The sequence below is a fragment of the Thermobia domestica genome, chromosome 8 (assembly GCF_964235325.1).
Source record: "Thermobia domestica chromosome 8, izTheDome1.hap1.1, whole genome shotgun sequence".
NCBI lineage: Eukaryota > Metazoa > Arthropoda > Insecta > Zygentoma > Lepismatidae > Thermobia > Thermobia domestica.
The window spans coordinates 51,145,099-51,159,271 of NC_137461.1; the positions used below are offsets into that span (position 1 = coordinate 51,145,099).

At 37.4% G+C, this 14,173-nt stretch overlaps 2 protein-coding genes across 2 annotated transcripts in view; both read right to left on the reverse strand.

Annotated features, from left to right (window-relative positions):
- LOC145691723 (uncharacterized) lies at positions 1-5,184 on the reverse strand. The gene is made up of 2 exons (XM_081767054.1): positions 5,102-5,184; positions 1-1,734 (listed from the first exon to the last, which is right to left on the reverse strand). Exons 1-2 carry the CDS (start codon positions 5,159-5,161, stop codon positions 1,441-1,443), a joined length of 354 nt encoding a protein of 117 aa, XP_081623180.1. The 5' UTR covers positions 5,162-5,184; the 3' UTR covers positions 1-1,440.
- The window catches only part of LOC145692125 (uncharacterized), a 23,650-nt gene continuing 14,644 nt past the window's right edge, over positions 5,168-14,173 (reverse strand). Inside the window, exon 2 of the mRNA XM_081767423.1 lies at positions 5,168-5,176. Coding sequence (XP_081623549.1) covers positions 5,168-5,176 — 9 coding nt within the window. The remainder of the gene's footprint in view (positions 5,177-14,173) is intronic.

The window sequence follows — 14,173 nt, forward strand, 5'->3', positions numbered from 1 at the left end:
AAATACAGTTCATCGTTGCATAACTTCTAATGTATATAATTATCGTCTACTTTTATTACTTTCTTGAGAATTAAACGAAAGATAAAAATTAGCTGTGCGTTTGCACTTAATCAAATAATAATAATAATAAATTAATGTTTACTAATAATTTAATGTAATAATAAACTAATATTACTTTATTATTACATTAATATTAAATTAATATTAATTAAAAACACTGACTTTATGTTAACATCCCACGATTTTGCCCTTTAGGCTAAGGGAGACGATGATCAAGGCAAATAAATGGTGATGGAATGATAATGTAGGAGGAGACAAGAGTATTTCGAAGAAAACTCACTTGGCTATCACAAATTTTATTGGCTGGGAATCGAGATAAGGACTCCATTCAGCGGAGGTAAGCGCTTTGCTACTGAATCATCGTGTTACCTGACTTGATGATAGAGTTCTCATCTCTAATGTTAGGGACATCTGGTTCGATTCTAGGCCATGTGATATTCGTGTTGAACAATATCATATTTGTAGATTTTCTGGAAATATGCCTCCTTTCTCCCACATTACAATTCCATCAATTAACATAAAGTCAGTCACTCTCATTAGTCATCCGTTTCCTTAAAGCTTCTGGTATTAAGGTGGAATCTGAAACCAAACAATTTGAGGATACCGTTTAAGTTCACCGGAGAAATCAACTCGAGATACGTAGATTGGCATACAAGAGTGGACTGGCCTCCCCAGCAAGAGGGCAAATACCCCGCGCACCCTATCCTTTATGTCGTATTCGCTCTCCAGAAAACTATTTAAAAACAAAAATAAAATGAATAAATTTCTGCGAAATATTTACACTTACATTATCTTTCTGAAATACAGATAAAACACAAAATAATTCGCGAGTCTCTTGAATATGTGTTTACAATAGTCATTCAAGGTGTGTGTGGGGAGGGAGGTTGACTGACGTAATGATAATTCCGAGGTGCCTGTAACAATAGGCATTTATAAACGTATTAGTATTCCCCGTATTTGACCGATTGGTATTGCAGCTTGCAATATATGAACTGCAACCTCTTTCATGCTCAGGTACCATGGATCTTTGCCCAAATTGACCAAACAATTTTCAACTAATTCATCGTTCCTCAACGTTGAGCCACGATTTGTGCTACTTGGGTGATGTCCTCCCTTATTTGTACCACCCCTTTTTCATGAGACATTCCTAATGTCTGTACAACAGCCCTTTTCAGGCCGTCCCAGTTCTTATAACGCCTCCCCTTTCATGGAGTCAGTCTACTTCTTATGGTTTATGACTACTAACAAAACCTGTCTTTGTTTTCAACCAAAGCCTCGTAACAAAGTCCAGCAACATTGAATGTTCGTGTTGTGTTGCACGTTATGTTACGAAAAGTATATACGCATCCTAATGAAAAGAATTATATTATGATAGTAATTTTAATTCTCGAAGTCCGCAAAATGCTTGTAGACATCTTGCCAACTTCCGTCCAAGTTTTGGGGCTCCTCTTGATCTTTGTTGTCACCATTATCTTCAGCATTTTCTTCATTATTCACAGTCTTAATATCCTGACCAACATTTTGGTTACCATTTTCGCTGACCACAGCGACTTCATCGCCTTCGTCCATACTCTGATCGTGCAATGGTTGAAAATTGTAGCCTCCGTGGTTTTTAAAATAGTTATACATAGCACTTCCAACAATTACACTCATGAGGCCCGGTGAAGCTTCACTCTACAACGAGAGAAAATACACAAATAAATCTAATGTGGCTAAGCAACGTTAGAATTACTGTTAATTTAGTTAATATAACAATTCTTGACAGCGCAAGAGAAACAGTTTGTCAGAAATTGGCTCAAATGAGACAAGTCAAAATTGGAGATTTATGTGTCATGCTTCACCTCCGGTTAACTTGGTATAAGTCAACTCTAAAAGAGATTTGAATAATCGCGTCTTGGTCCTGGTAGTGTAAGAGATTCATACTTATGCTTGGCAAAATAAGAAACATCACCTCCTGAAAAGCTTTTTTTTTTTTTTTTTTTGGCATACTTTTTCTTCCGCGCAGTCTAGACAATATAAGCAGTACATTTCACGAGTAACAAATTCTGGTCTAGATAGCTATAAATAGTAGCCAGTCTTGCTATACAAAATCTATGTAAACGAGCATCATCATTTTAAGTTCTGCTAAAGGGGAGAAGACGTTTCACGTTGGTTATTACTATAGTAATTAATTAAAACAGAAGTGCATATTTCTAGCATTCAGTGGGAAGCACTTGCCCCTGTCCTCCTCAAATACCACATCTCTGAGTTCAGCATGTGATATTTTCGTTCACAATAAAACATCTATTTGGGAGACCCGGGTTAGATTCCCGCCGGGAGCTCATGTGGTTCGGATTCCACGTTAATCAGTAGGTCCACGTCTCATATAGCCTCGCTGCTGAACGGGACGCTAAACTAAAATCAACTCAACTCAACTCAAAACATCTATTGACACACTTAAGGTGAAATGTCACCTGCATAGTTGGGCGCTACTGAAATCTATATAGGAGAAGTCTACCAAAATGTGAAGCTTCTGCAGCATTGACCATATACAATTTCTGTACCTGAAGTATATGTGCCACTAGTAACGAAAGGAATAAAACATATTGTCACTGAATGAGGAGAATGCATAACGTTCAACAGTGGCGTATTTAGGGGGTGGGCTTAAGCACCCCCTGAAATCTTACTTAGTATAGTAAAGTAAATTAAATATCTTGCAGAATTTTCACATTTCCAGGCAAAGCCTCCCCCCGAAAGTTTGCAAAGCCCCTCCCGAAACAAAGTCGTAAATACGCCACTGACGTTTAACCTTAATAATAAATGGAACATTAATAGGTGCTGCCACCTGTTACCGGGTGTTAAACTGAACAGGCAATCTCATGTTTACTATTAAAATTCTGACTATTTAATTGCAATGCAAAGATTTTATAGTTTCAATGTACTTTCAAATTAGGACAAGAGATGTGACTTTAGCATTAGGGAGTTCAGCATAAGTCTGAGGTAATTTGAGGACAAATTGGAAGTTAAAAAATTGTTAAAATATAACCAATTATTTAATTACAACCGAATTTAACTTATAGTGTAAAGAGCACTAAAGGATCGTGCGAAATAACCAGCCGAAATAACTTTTCAACTGCCATTATATGGCAAGTACTTTCTTTATGACGTATAATAAACTTGAACATTCGATAACCAATGATATACAGTGAAAGTCATAAGTATTCGTACACCGGCTGCAACCTATGAATAAATGCCTGTAGCTCCAGCTTTGTTGGAGATAGAGCATTGGAACAAACGGTACTGCATTGTCCATGAAGTTCTTTATTATTTACAAAACTAACTCTCCCTGAGTGCGAAAACATAGACAAATAATGACAAAAGAAACAAAAATGAACATGGTTTTGATCTGTCAAAAGTATTCGTACACTGAAATTAAAGACAAAAACGTCCAGCTGTTCGAGCTGTTGTTGACATAGAACGTCCTCTGGAGGTTTGCAAAGCTAAATACAACTACAGGCAAGCGAAATATCATTCAAGTTCAAAGAGTTACTAAAGACGGAAGACGTAATGGGTCAAAAAGGGACAGAGACAACAGATGCAGAAAGTAAAATAGTTATAAGGCTTCATAACGATCTACCATTGACTGCAAATTCGTACGGGAGATATAAGGTGTTATCGGACGACCACATTCGACCGTGCAGTCAATCATAGATAGCTTCTGCGAAACAAACACAGTCAAAAACATGCCGCGAAGTGGACGTACGCGGAAGATCTTTGGACGATGTGAGCGCATACTGCTGAATGAAATTAAGAAGAACCCAAGAATCAGTGATCCACAGATGCTGGCAGAAGCAGCCAAATCAGATATGTTACTTTCGGAAAGTACTGTGCGCCGTGCGTGAAACAAACAAGGTTATAATGGGCGCGTTGCTTGAAAGAAATTTTTTACTTCCGAGATGAATAGGAAGAAGCGGCTCTCGTTTGCGAAAGCTTACGTGAACAAAGATGTAGCTTTCTGGGAAAAAGTGATATCCTCAGATGATAGTAAATTTAATGTGTTTGGTTCCGACGGTAGAAAAATAATGTGACGGGAGCCAAATACAGAGGTGAACCTCAAATTTCTGCAGCAAACCGTTAAGCATTGAAGTGGAGAAGTGCTAGTTTGGGGGTGCATTCGTGATTCGGGAGTGCGAAAGTTGACAATTATCGACAGTATTATATACCAGCATATGTATACTGATATCTTGAAGAAAAATCTACGTCCTAGTGCTGATCAAATGGGCCTGCACGACCACTTTATATTTCAACTGGATAATGATTCCAAATATACGGCACACAATACAATGCTTTGGTTACTATACAATGTGCCAAAGCAACTGGGCACTCTTCATCAATCGCCTGACCTCAATCCGATTGAGCGTTATGGTACTGACTCGAAAAGAAACTCCGTAAGCGCAGCATTACGAGTAAACGTTCTTTGCAAACTGCATTTGAAGAGGAATGAGTTTCTATAACAGTCGAAGATAGTCGATATTTGGCGCACTCGATGCCGAAGCTCCTTCTAGCTATAATTAGGGCCAAAGGGTACCCATCCAAGTATTGAATCATGCACAATCATTTTTTTTTCTGGACGTTTCGTATGTGTACGAATACTTTTGACACATCAAAACCATGTCTACTTTTGTTTCTTTTGCTATTATTTATTTATGTTTCCACCTTCACGGAACGTTTCTTTTGTAAATACTAAAGAACGTAATGTAGAATGCAGTGCCGTTTGTTTCAATGCTCTATCTCCAAGGAAATCAGAGCTACATGCATTTATTCATAGTTTGCAGTCGCTGTACGAATACTTATGACTTTCACTGTACATAGTGTTCGTCAAGGATTCGTCGTTCTGAAATTCGTTCTGAAATACAATGTACTGCTCCAAAATTTATAAATTTCTTACTTTACTGCAATCAGTGAAGTAACTGAAAAAATACGTACAGTCGATTCGTATATTAGTAATCAAAGAATTATGTTTTTATGACTATGATCTTGTAATATAAATAATATGTGTTACCTGATATATTATGGATGTGCTCAATAGCAAAAGTGGAAATAATTTCTTCAATGCTACCATTTCTTGTCAGTAGATCTACAAAAGAGAAAGAAATAAAAATGTTAAAATTTTAATTTTAATATATTCAGGAAACACAAGTAGAATACTAGGTAGTATACTGTATTTATCAAACATTGTATACCTAATCTCAGGAATGTAATGGAGCGTATACGGGAGTATACACTTTATACCCACAACGATCGAAAATTAACCCCATAGGGAAATCGCGGTCGAAAAGTGGTAGGGCCACAGCCGACGGTGGCGGGCCGTCTGTACGGATCATACACGACTATGTACAGACAAAAACATCTTTTTGCCGGCTATGATCAGAGGTTGCAGGTAGCTGCCGACCCTTTGCCGAGTGTATATCAGCAGAGACACAACGTCGCGGCAGAGTTAGTCACATATCCGACTCTCTGCCGAAGAAACTAAAAGCTCTGTGCCACCATCGTTTTCGAGAATACTTGGCCGCTAGGCCGCCTAATTCTCGACCCTGAATCAGCCCTTTGAAATGCCATACTGCCTACCACTACGTCGCCGTTTTGTCGAAATAAATCAACCGTCGGAATGTTGTCTTTTCGACGCCTTTTTATAACCAATGTCGTAGGTTTGTCTCGCTTTGCCGATCCAAAATCGACCTGTGGGAAGTTGTTTCGACGTTGTTGTGCCGGCACGGCTACTTTCGTAGAATATTTTCCTCGAGTCGGACAGTTGCAGGTGGCTTTTTCGCTGTGGAGGCGGACATCGACGGCAATTCCTCATATGGAAGATGAGTCTACACTATATTTTTTGAAAACGATCCAGCTCATACCTACAAAAAGTTTATCATCGCATCATTGCGTAAACTGATGGGAATTCCTTACAATTAAGCGATAACTGGTGTTTTAATTTTCTGAGTGATCACGGTGCAACATTATGGTGATGATTGATGCACTGAGAAAAATCCGTTCCCCAGACAGCGGTATATTGTAAAAATATACGGAATTCTCTTGCTTACTACACAAATCAGTACGGAGCATACGTTATCCATATGCTACATACGCACTGCCCTTAGATGTTACATCATGCCGTAGCAGGATGTCTGACATCTAACAGATTTCCGTATATAACATGCATATACTTATGTCGCCTTCGTCAGCTATATGTTTTATACGTCCATTTGTATGTGAGTTCCTGACCGACGTTTTCGTATATTGTTTCATACGGAAAGTACGTTTAGATGGAACATTAATACGGAAAGTATTATAAAACATGCGTTTTCAGTTATACGTCTGCTGTACGTTAAGTCCAAAAAAACAACAGGAATTACGCATGTAACTTACCATTTTAAGTACGCCAACTACATATTTTTCTCAGGGTGGATATCATAATAATTCAGATATGAACAAGAACTAACGTATCGAACTAACGTATCGTCAAAATAGGTTCGACTGAACCGAACTGAACTTTGTACTTGACAGGCTTTCGTAGTTAGAGTACTCGGATTAGTTGGAAAACCTCTTGCCTCTTACTTGAATAGACGCTACAATGTGTTTCCTGCATATGAGTGGAATTGAAAGCGTTTCTGTCGCAGTTATCTTTTCCATGACTGCAGTTAGCATACAGAAATCCTGTAGAAAATTTTAACATGTGCTTCTGGATTCACTATGATTGCTGGCTGTAGATATCATCATTCATAATGAGTAGCAATCATCATCACTATAGCATCAGTTTTCTTCGCCAAGCAGGAAATGAGGGCGTATATCTTGCGTTTCTTTGCCCATGGAATAACGTAATTTTATTGTAGTCGTTAAAACGATGAATTCTAACAGAGAAAGATAGATCTCAGCTTAAGGTGGCGTGCGAGATGTTCGTTCTATGACATCTTACTCGTCGATCTTTGATCTTGATTTCATCACTGGAGTGCCTGGTTCATACTGGAACCCTTGTTTCTTATTGGTAGTAGTGAGCAAATGCAATATCACCATAATTCATGATACGGGAAATGCAGGTCGTAGTTTCTTTCGGGAGTGTGGTTTGCTGTCACTAAAGCATTTCAGTACATGAGAAAAGATAGTAACTGCTTGAAAATCCTCGGGCAGTAGAAAGAGCTGGACAGGTCAGGTCAAACATAAATTTACCTCCGGTAAGAGAGAATATACATCTTGCGATAGGCCATTATTCCAAAGCATCATCAATATAATAACAAATAATATCACGTCAATTTAAGAATGCAGTTACCACGAAGGACACCAGAATGATAGAACGATAGCGTTGTGGAATGCAAGGTCTTGAGGACAGTATGTTGTACCTTAAAAGTATTTGGAAGGTTGTCGAGTATACCAAGAAAAGTATAGGACAATGTACGGATTCGGAGGGAAAGTATAGTGCGACAAGAAGAAATGTGTAAATTGGGAAAAGTTGAGAGTAGAGTATATTTAGCTTATTTAGAGAGTTTTAGTAGTGACTTAGTATAGGTTGGCACCGTTGTATGTTATAAGGAGTATGCGACACGAGTGTAGAGGTGTAAGATTTTTTTATAAGGAAAGAGGAACATTGAGAGTAGCCATTGGAGTGATGTTTTGTCTTCTTCAGTGATGTAAACTTCAAAAATTTCTTTGTTTTTCAGGTATGTGACATGTCATTAATTAAGGTTCTTAGCCCTAAGCTTTAGAGGAATGAAATTAGAGCGGTTGTATAATTCGCTGTTGGCACTGTAAAATCATTATGTACAAGTTTCAGGCAATAATACTTGCTTATCGATCTCAACGTTGTTGTTGGAGAATATACTCGAGCGTTGCTGAACACTGGTTGCCACACATCCATGGTGAAACTTTCCTACCCACCATGTGACTGTACGGTATGGAAGGACATAATTGCCAATTGCTTCCACCAATTTACTATGACATTCTCTCGCATCTCTCCTTCGGAGAACAGCGATCTTGATGTATGTGCACTGCTCAATACGGGTTCAGTGTGACCACCCAGCAAAAATATTTCGTACTAACATATGGAGTAAAATGTACTAGATCTGGGGGAAAAGTACTAAAATTTTATCTCATCCTGTTTCAAACTATTTATGACATTTTACGATATCAATATCTTACTAGAAGGTTTCCGGAAGCTCCCTCTTCCCTGTGGGTGGGAGAGTGATTCCCCACATTCTTGAAAGAACAAACAACTTTAATTTTTTACAGTCAAAATGTGATACAAACCATGCAAACCACTTATATCCGACCAATTTTAATTTTTTACCCACAAACTGAAAATCCTGGCGGAATCCCTGCTTAATTCTTGTATTAGAACTCACTACAAAATCACTAAAATAACACAAGTATGACAAATATAGATGATGTTGGGAGAAAACAAGAAATATCAAAAAATGGTATTATTGAGAAAATAGAATTGTAATTCTTTAATAGCCTACTGTTGAAACAGATCACCACATATGTAATATTGTTTATTGTGCTCATTTATTAGAGCAGATGACCGGAAGGCACCTACGTGTCACTTAAGCTCTTGTAAATACCACTGTTGAAAAAAAGGCAGCAAAAAGTTACCAAGAATAGTGAAATTTTCATAGATTGCCAAATTTTCATAAGGTTCTTTTCTCTTTCAAATGTATTTATTAGAAAAGTAGACTAGGAGAAAAGTACTAGATTTGCTGGTGAACATACTAAAACACTATTATAAAATGTACTAAATCTAGTACGAAAGTACGAGCAATGGTCACACTGCACGGGTTACTTCCATCTTGCACGACGCTTTCCACATGATTAGTTTCACAGCGTTCTGTGCAGCGTTGCCAACCTCGGAGAACAAAATTATTGATTTTCGTCCTTAAAATTATCGTATATTACAAAAAAATTATCGTATATTCGTTATAGGCGTGATAATTGTATAAACAAGTATAATACTACTAATAATAGCAATAATATATAAGAACCTTACCTAGTAATCTTCAGTTTCGAACTCCATATCGGTGTCACTATCCCTATCATACTTAATTACGCAAAGTAATTACGCGATACATAATTTCACTTGCCACAGAACGATTCTAATTCTTTGTTTTTCACATCCAAACAAAGGCGCTAACATTCGCGTGAGCAAATAATAGAGCCATCTATCATGAACAAACAATATTGCCACCTCCACGTAAATGTGATAGATGCACGGTTACCAATTCTCAAATCGTTATTGATTTATTTTGGCGAGAATGACTGTTAAAAATGTGTTTTATAATTCTTTAATGCACACCTACAATTTATTTGCACATTCAAAAACTGCTAAAAAGTGTACGTTCTAAAATTATCGTATATTCACCTATTATCGCAAGGGCATTATCGTATATCGTATTAAGGCTTAAATTATCGTATATCACGATAAATTATCGTATGGTTGGCAACCCTGGTTCTGTGCTACTCCCAGCAATGACAGAGCCATCTGTTGTGAGTACACAACATACCTCCATGGCTTCCACACGACACAGCAGTTTTGAGATCCATTCACAAACAACTAGTTGCAATGACTTTTGCCCCGATACTCGAATATATTCCATGAGAACAGTTGCGTTTCCCTTTCAATATATGCCGGTATACAAATTGTTCGGAAGTCACGTAAGTCACGTAAGAGCTAAATCCGGCACTCATCGATACGAAACATCATTATTACCTTCGACCTTCAGCATTATGGTAAGAGTTTAGATACAGTTATAAGTAACTGCCATGAATCGTTCTTCAAAGATAATTCCGATAATCACTAATATAGTTAAGAATGACCCGGTCATGAGGGAATGACTTTATTGTACTTGCGGTACTGTTTATTGCTCTATCGGAAAACGACCATTAGGAAGACCTAGGCGCAGATGGGAGGTCAATATTAAGATGGATCTAGCAGAGATTGGAATACAAAGTAGAAACTGGATGCAGTTAGCTAAGGTTAGAAGTCAGTGGAGAGCTTTTGTGAACGCGGCATTGAACCTCCGGGTTCCATAGGCCATAGAGTTAGTTAGTTAGTTAGCTCTATGTGAGCTATATACTACTTTAATCAGTGCAGAAAAATTACAACCAATGCAAACCATCATGCTAAGTTACTACAGAGAGACAAGGTAGTAAGAAGAAAAACAATGGCGGCTCCATCAGGCGAAGAACTCATTACTTTTGTGCCATTTCCTCCTGTTTCATACAAATTCCCTACTTTCACCCTCCCCAGATGCTCCTTCATTAACACTGCTAGCTGAGAATGCAGTGCTTCAAATGATGTAACAGGTGCTCGAAAATGCAGTCAAGGCAACACCCAATAAGCCAAACGAAACTCCAGAAGCATTACTGAAAAGAACTGAAGACAAACTTTCCTTTTCTTACGAGGATCAACTTTAATTATCGCGCTCATCTCTGCATGAAGATGCAGCCTTTTATTAGGACAAGAAAAGTCACTTCAAATCCTTATGCCATTCTAGCAAATTAAATAGATGGCATTCCGATGGCCATTAAGCCTTTTCACTCCAAATAGTGGTTTTATGTTTATGATTACTCACATGGTAGAATAACTTGCCTCTGCACACACCTTCTCAAAACCAGTGGTAGAGCGTTCATCTCTAGTGCTAAGGGTCTCGGGTTCAAACCCTGCCCCCGCCAAGTGAATTTTGTTGTGGACAAACACCGTGTGCGTGGGTTTTCTCAGGGTTCTCCCGTTTCCTCCTACTTTCTTCATTCCACCATTTCATTCATTACTCATCATCACCGTCTCCTTTAGCCTAACCGGCATAATCATGGGACGTAAAACTCAAAAATTTTATTTAATTTTTTCATTTTCTTCTCAAAACTTCAAAAAGGCATTACGGAACAAGGACTAGGCCATGTTTTCAGTCACTCAGATAATGACTTATGGTAAAGAGAAGGGAAAAGCAACAAATTTCTTTCCTTTGACTTTCCAATAGCTATAACCTAATACATAGTGATGACTGATGTAATACGTGAATATTTAAGGCTGCAGACTACTAAATCTTTTTGAAAGAGTAATATTTTTTCTTTTGCTCGTTTCTCGTAAGTGGAAAGAGGTAATAAAATGTAACTTACCACAGTAATAGATAATGTTATTCTATAGTAATAGATAATGTACAGTAATGTATTCCACAGTAATAGATAATGTACATTTTATTACCTCTTTTCACTTACGAGAAACTGGCAAAAGAAAAATTATTAGCTTTTCAAAATTATTTAGTAATCTGCAGCCTTAATGAGTATATAAACTCATTAAGAATAAGAGCATAAGAGGAATATGGGTATAAGAGAAATAGCTTATACCCAGCCCCATATGCACTGTTTTTTTTTTTTTTTCCCATAAATTTAATCTGATTGAGTAGATATTGGATATAGAACTATTATGTAGGTATACACTCTATATTTCTGTATACTATCCAATAGATTCATGACTGATGTTCCGTGTGTTAAACCGTACTGAAATATAGAACATAAGGTAAAGACACTTTAAAATCTTATTTATGACGAATAAATCCGGAAGCAAATTATTTGTCAATAAAAGATGGATCTTCTGCTACACAGAGCATTTCTGATAAACATTTAGAAGTAGAGTGACACATTTGTAAGAAATTTTATTTTATTTATTTAAAAAAATAACAGTTTGTATTACGCTTAGGGAGAATTTCATATAAATTAACTGCGTTAGGAATTCTTTGAGCTTACATTACAAAGCTTCAAGTTAGATAATATAATTTACGCTTCAAATACGAGTACCAATTCAAACTGGCTGTGTACAATATGAATATGTCGATCCTTTATATGGTTTTGGAAATGTAAAAAATAGTATTGTAAAGTCTTTCAGTTATTGCTAGTGATAATCTATCTTCTTATTACCATCAACCTCCCAATCCACGAACTATATCTTAAGTATCTCGAAAATATTATTTGTCTTGAATTGAGTATAGCCCGCTCCCCCCAGTGATTTTTAACGAATCATAGTGATTCTAACGATTCATACTAGTTCGTAATGAATCGGAATCGCATGTTATAAAGATTTAACACTAGAAGCACCGGAAATTTTAACCGCGAGAGACACCAAGCGGTTTTTTAAACCGCTCATGAAAATTTCCAGTTATCAGTTATGACTGACGTTACATTTCATATCAGACATTATCATTGTAATTAATAAAGATCAAAAATGTTCAATACAATAGTATACGATCGGGCAATATGTTTATCTGGAAGCGGTCTGAAAAACCGCTTGGTGCTTCTAGTGTTAAGATGTAAATCTTGTGGTAAGGAAGCTTTAGTATAAGTAGTAGTAGAAGTAGTAGTAGCGGTAGTAGTAATAGTAGCAGTAGTAGTACTAGTTACTAGCAATAGTAGTAGTAGTAGTAGTAGTTAGTAGCAATAGTAGTAGTAGTAGTAGTAGGAATGAGTTAGAAGCCCCGCAGGGGTTGGTTGGGTTCTGTTCTCGATATAAGTAGTAGTAGTAGTAGTAGTAGTAGTAGTAGTAGTAGTAGTAGTAGTAGTAGTAGTAGTAGTAGTAGTAGTGATTCTTCCCGTTCCGGTGACAAAGAACTGGGGGGAGCGGGCTATACACAAGCCTTTGTCTTTTACGAGAAAAGAATTATCCAAAGGTAAAACATATAGCAATTAATAAATTCTTGAACAAAAAGAAGTGGCAAGCGCAAATTCTTATTGATGCATATGTTCTCTAAAAACAATCGACGAAAATGAATATTTTTTGTAAACTTAAAAATTGAAGCTGTGCAACAACCATGTCACCTATTAGCACCAAACGGATACTGAAATATACCTTACTGCGCTTTTCACTAAATCACTAGTAGGACGTCACTATGCTGTAGTATAATTATAGAGATTAAACCATACATTACGAATATTTTTTTGGTTTAATTATTATTTTCGCCTAATATGCGAATATTTAAATCAATCGATAAACGGCAGCGAGTTTAACAAAATGACATTGCACAAAAGGAAATTATAATGTGAAGATTTCGAGAACATCGACAAAACAAATTTTTATGTCCCTAAAAATATTGCTACATGTCAATAATATGTAATAATTTTATTTCTGCTGGAACAGATCATTTACGTGGGACTTCCAATAAGTTATCTACGTAGACAGAAAGGAATGCAGGTAGGCTCACCTGGTCGTCACAGTTTTTCCATGTAGTCCCCATGGAGGTCTATGCACTCTCGTCACATTGTGGGCAACAAAGAAATCCCAGAGTAAAAATAGTCACCTAGGGTTTCGTTCTCTATTACCAGTTGAGGCAGGAATTTGTGCTATTCCTCCTCAAAGAAGTCCTATGAGTCTTGAGACAGCTGCATCCGACTCAGGACTAACTCGGGAGAGTAATGCTCCCGGAAGTAGAAACGAGAAACACAATTCTGATTGGTTGGCGCTACCCACTTCTTGCCACGTTGCATTAAAATAGCAGAAATCAAACACTTGCTGCTTTTTGCCTTCGTGGCCGAGTGGGCTAGCGCTGTATGCTAGTCATAAAATTCTCTTTTGGCGTGAGTTCAAACCCGGCCCGAGGAAAGATTTTTAAATTTTTTTTTACGTTTTTATAACACTTATTAAATTAAAATAATATAAAAATAATACTTTAAAAAGTGATTTATTTACTTTTGTGCAGATAAGTAGTTGTAGTACTTATGCCCTTGTACTCCATGATATAGGGCTTGTTTTGTTCCCCTTGTACTTCATGGTATAACTTTTGTGACCAACTTAAAACAACTGGCTAGGATAGCGCGTAAAACAGCTGGCTAGAGTAGCGCGCGGAGGCGTCACACAAACATTCGGTACGTGGCGTAACACAAACCGTAGTATGTTTGCGGACACTGCGTTGCTCAGACTGAACTCAAATTACGCAGCAGCGTTCCCCACAGCGGCCTTGGCATGTATGGGGGGCGTCGTTATATTCCGTCCCTCCATTCCTATCTACGTATATAACGTATTGGACGTCCCTCGTATTTATGTTACTATACATGTGAAAAACATTGTTAAGATTTTATGTATCTTATAGTAGTGACACAGCAATTT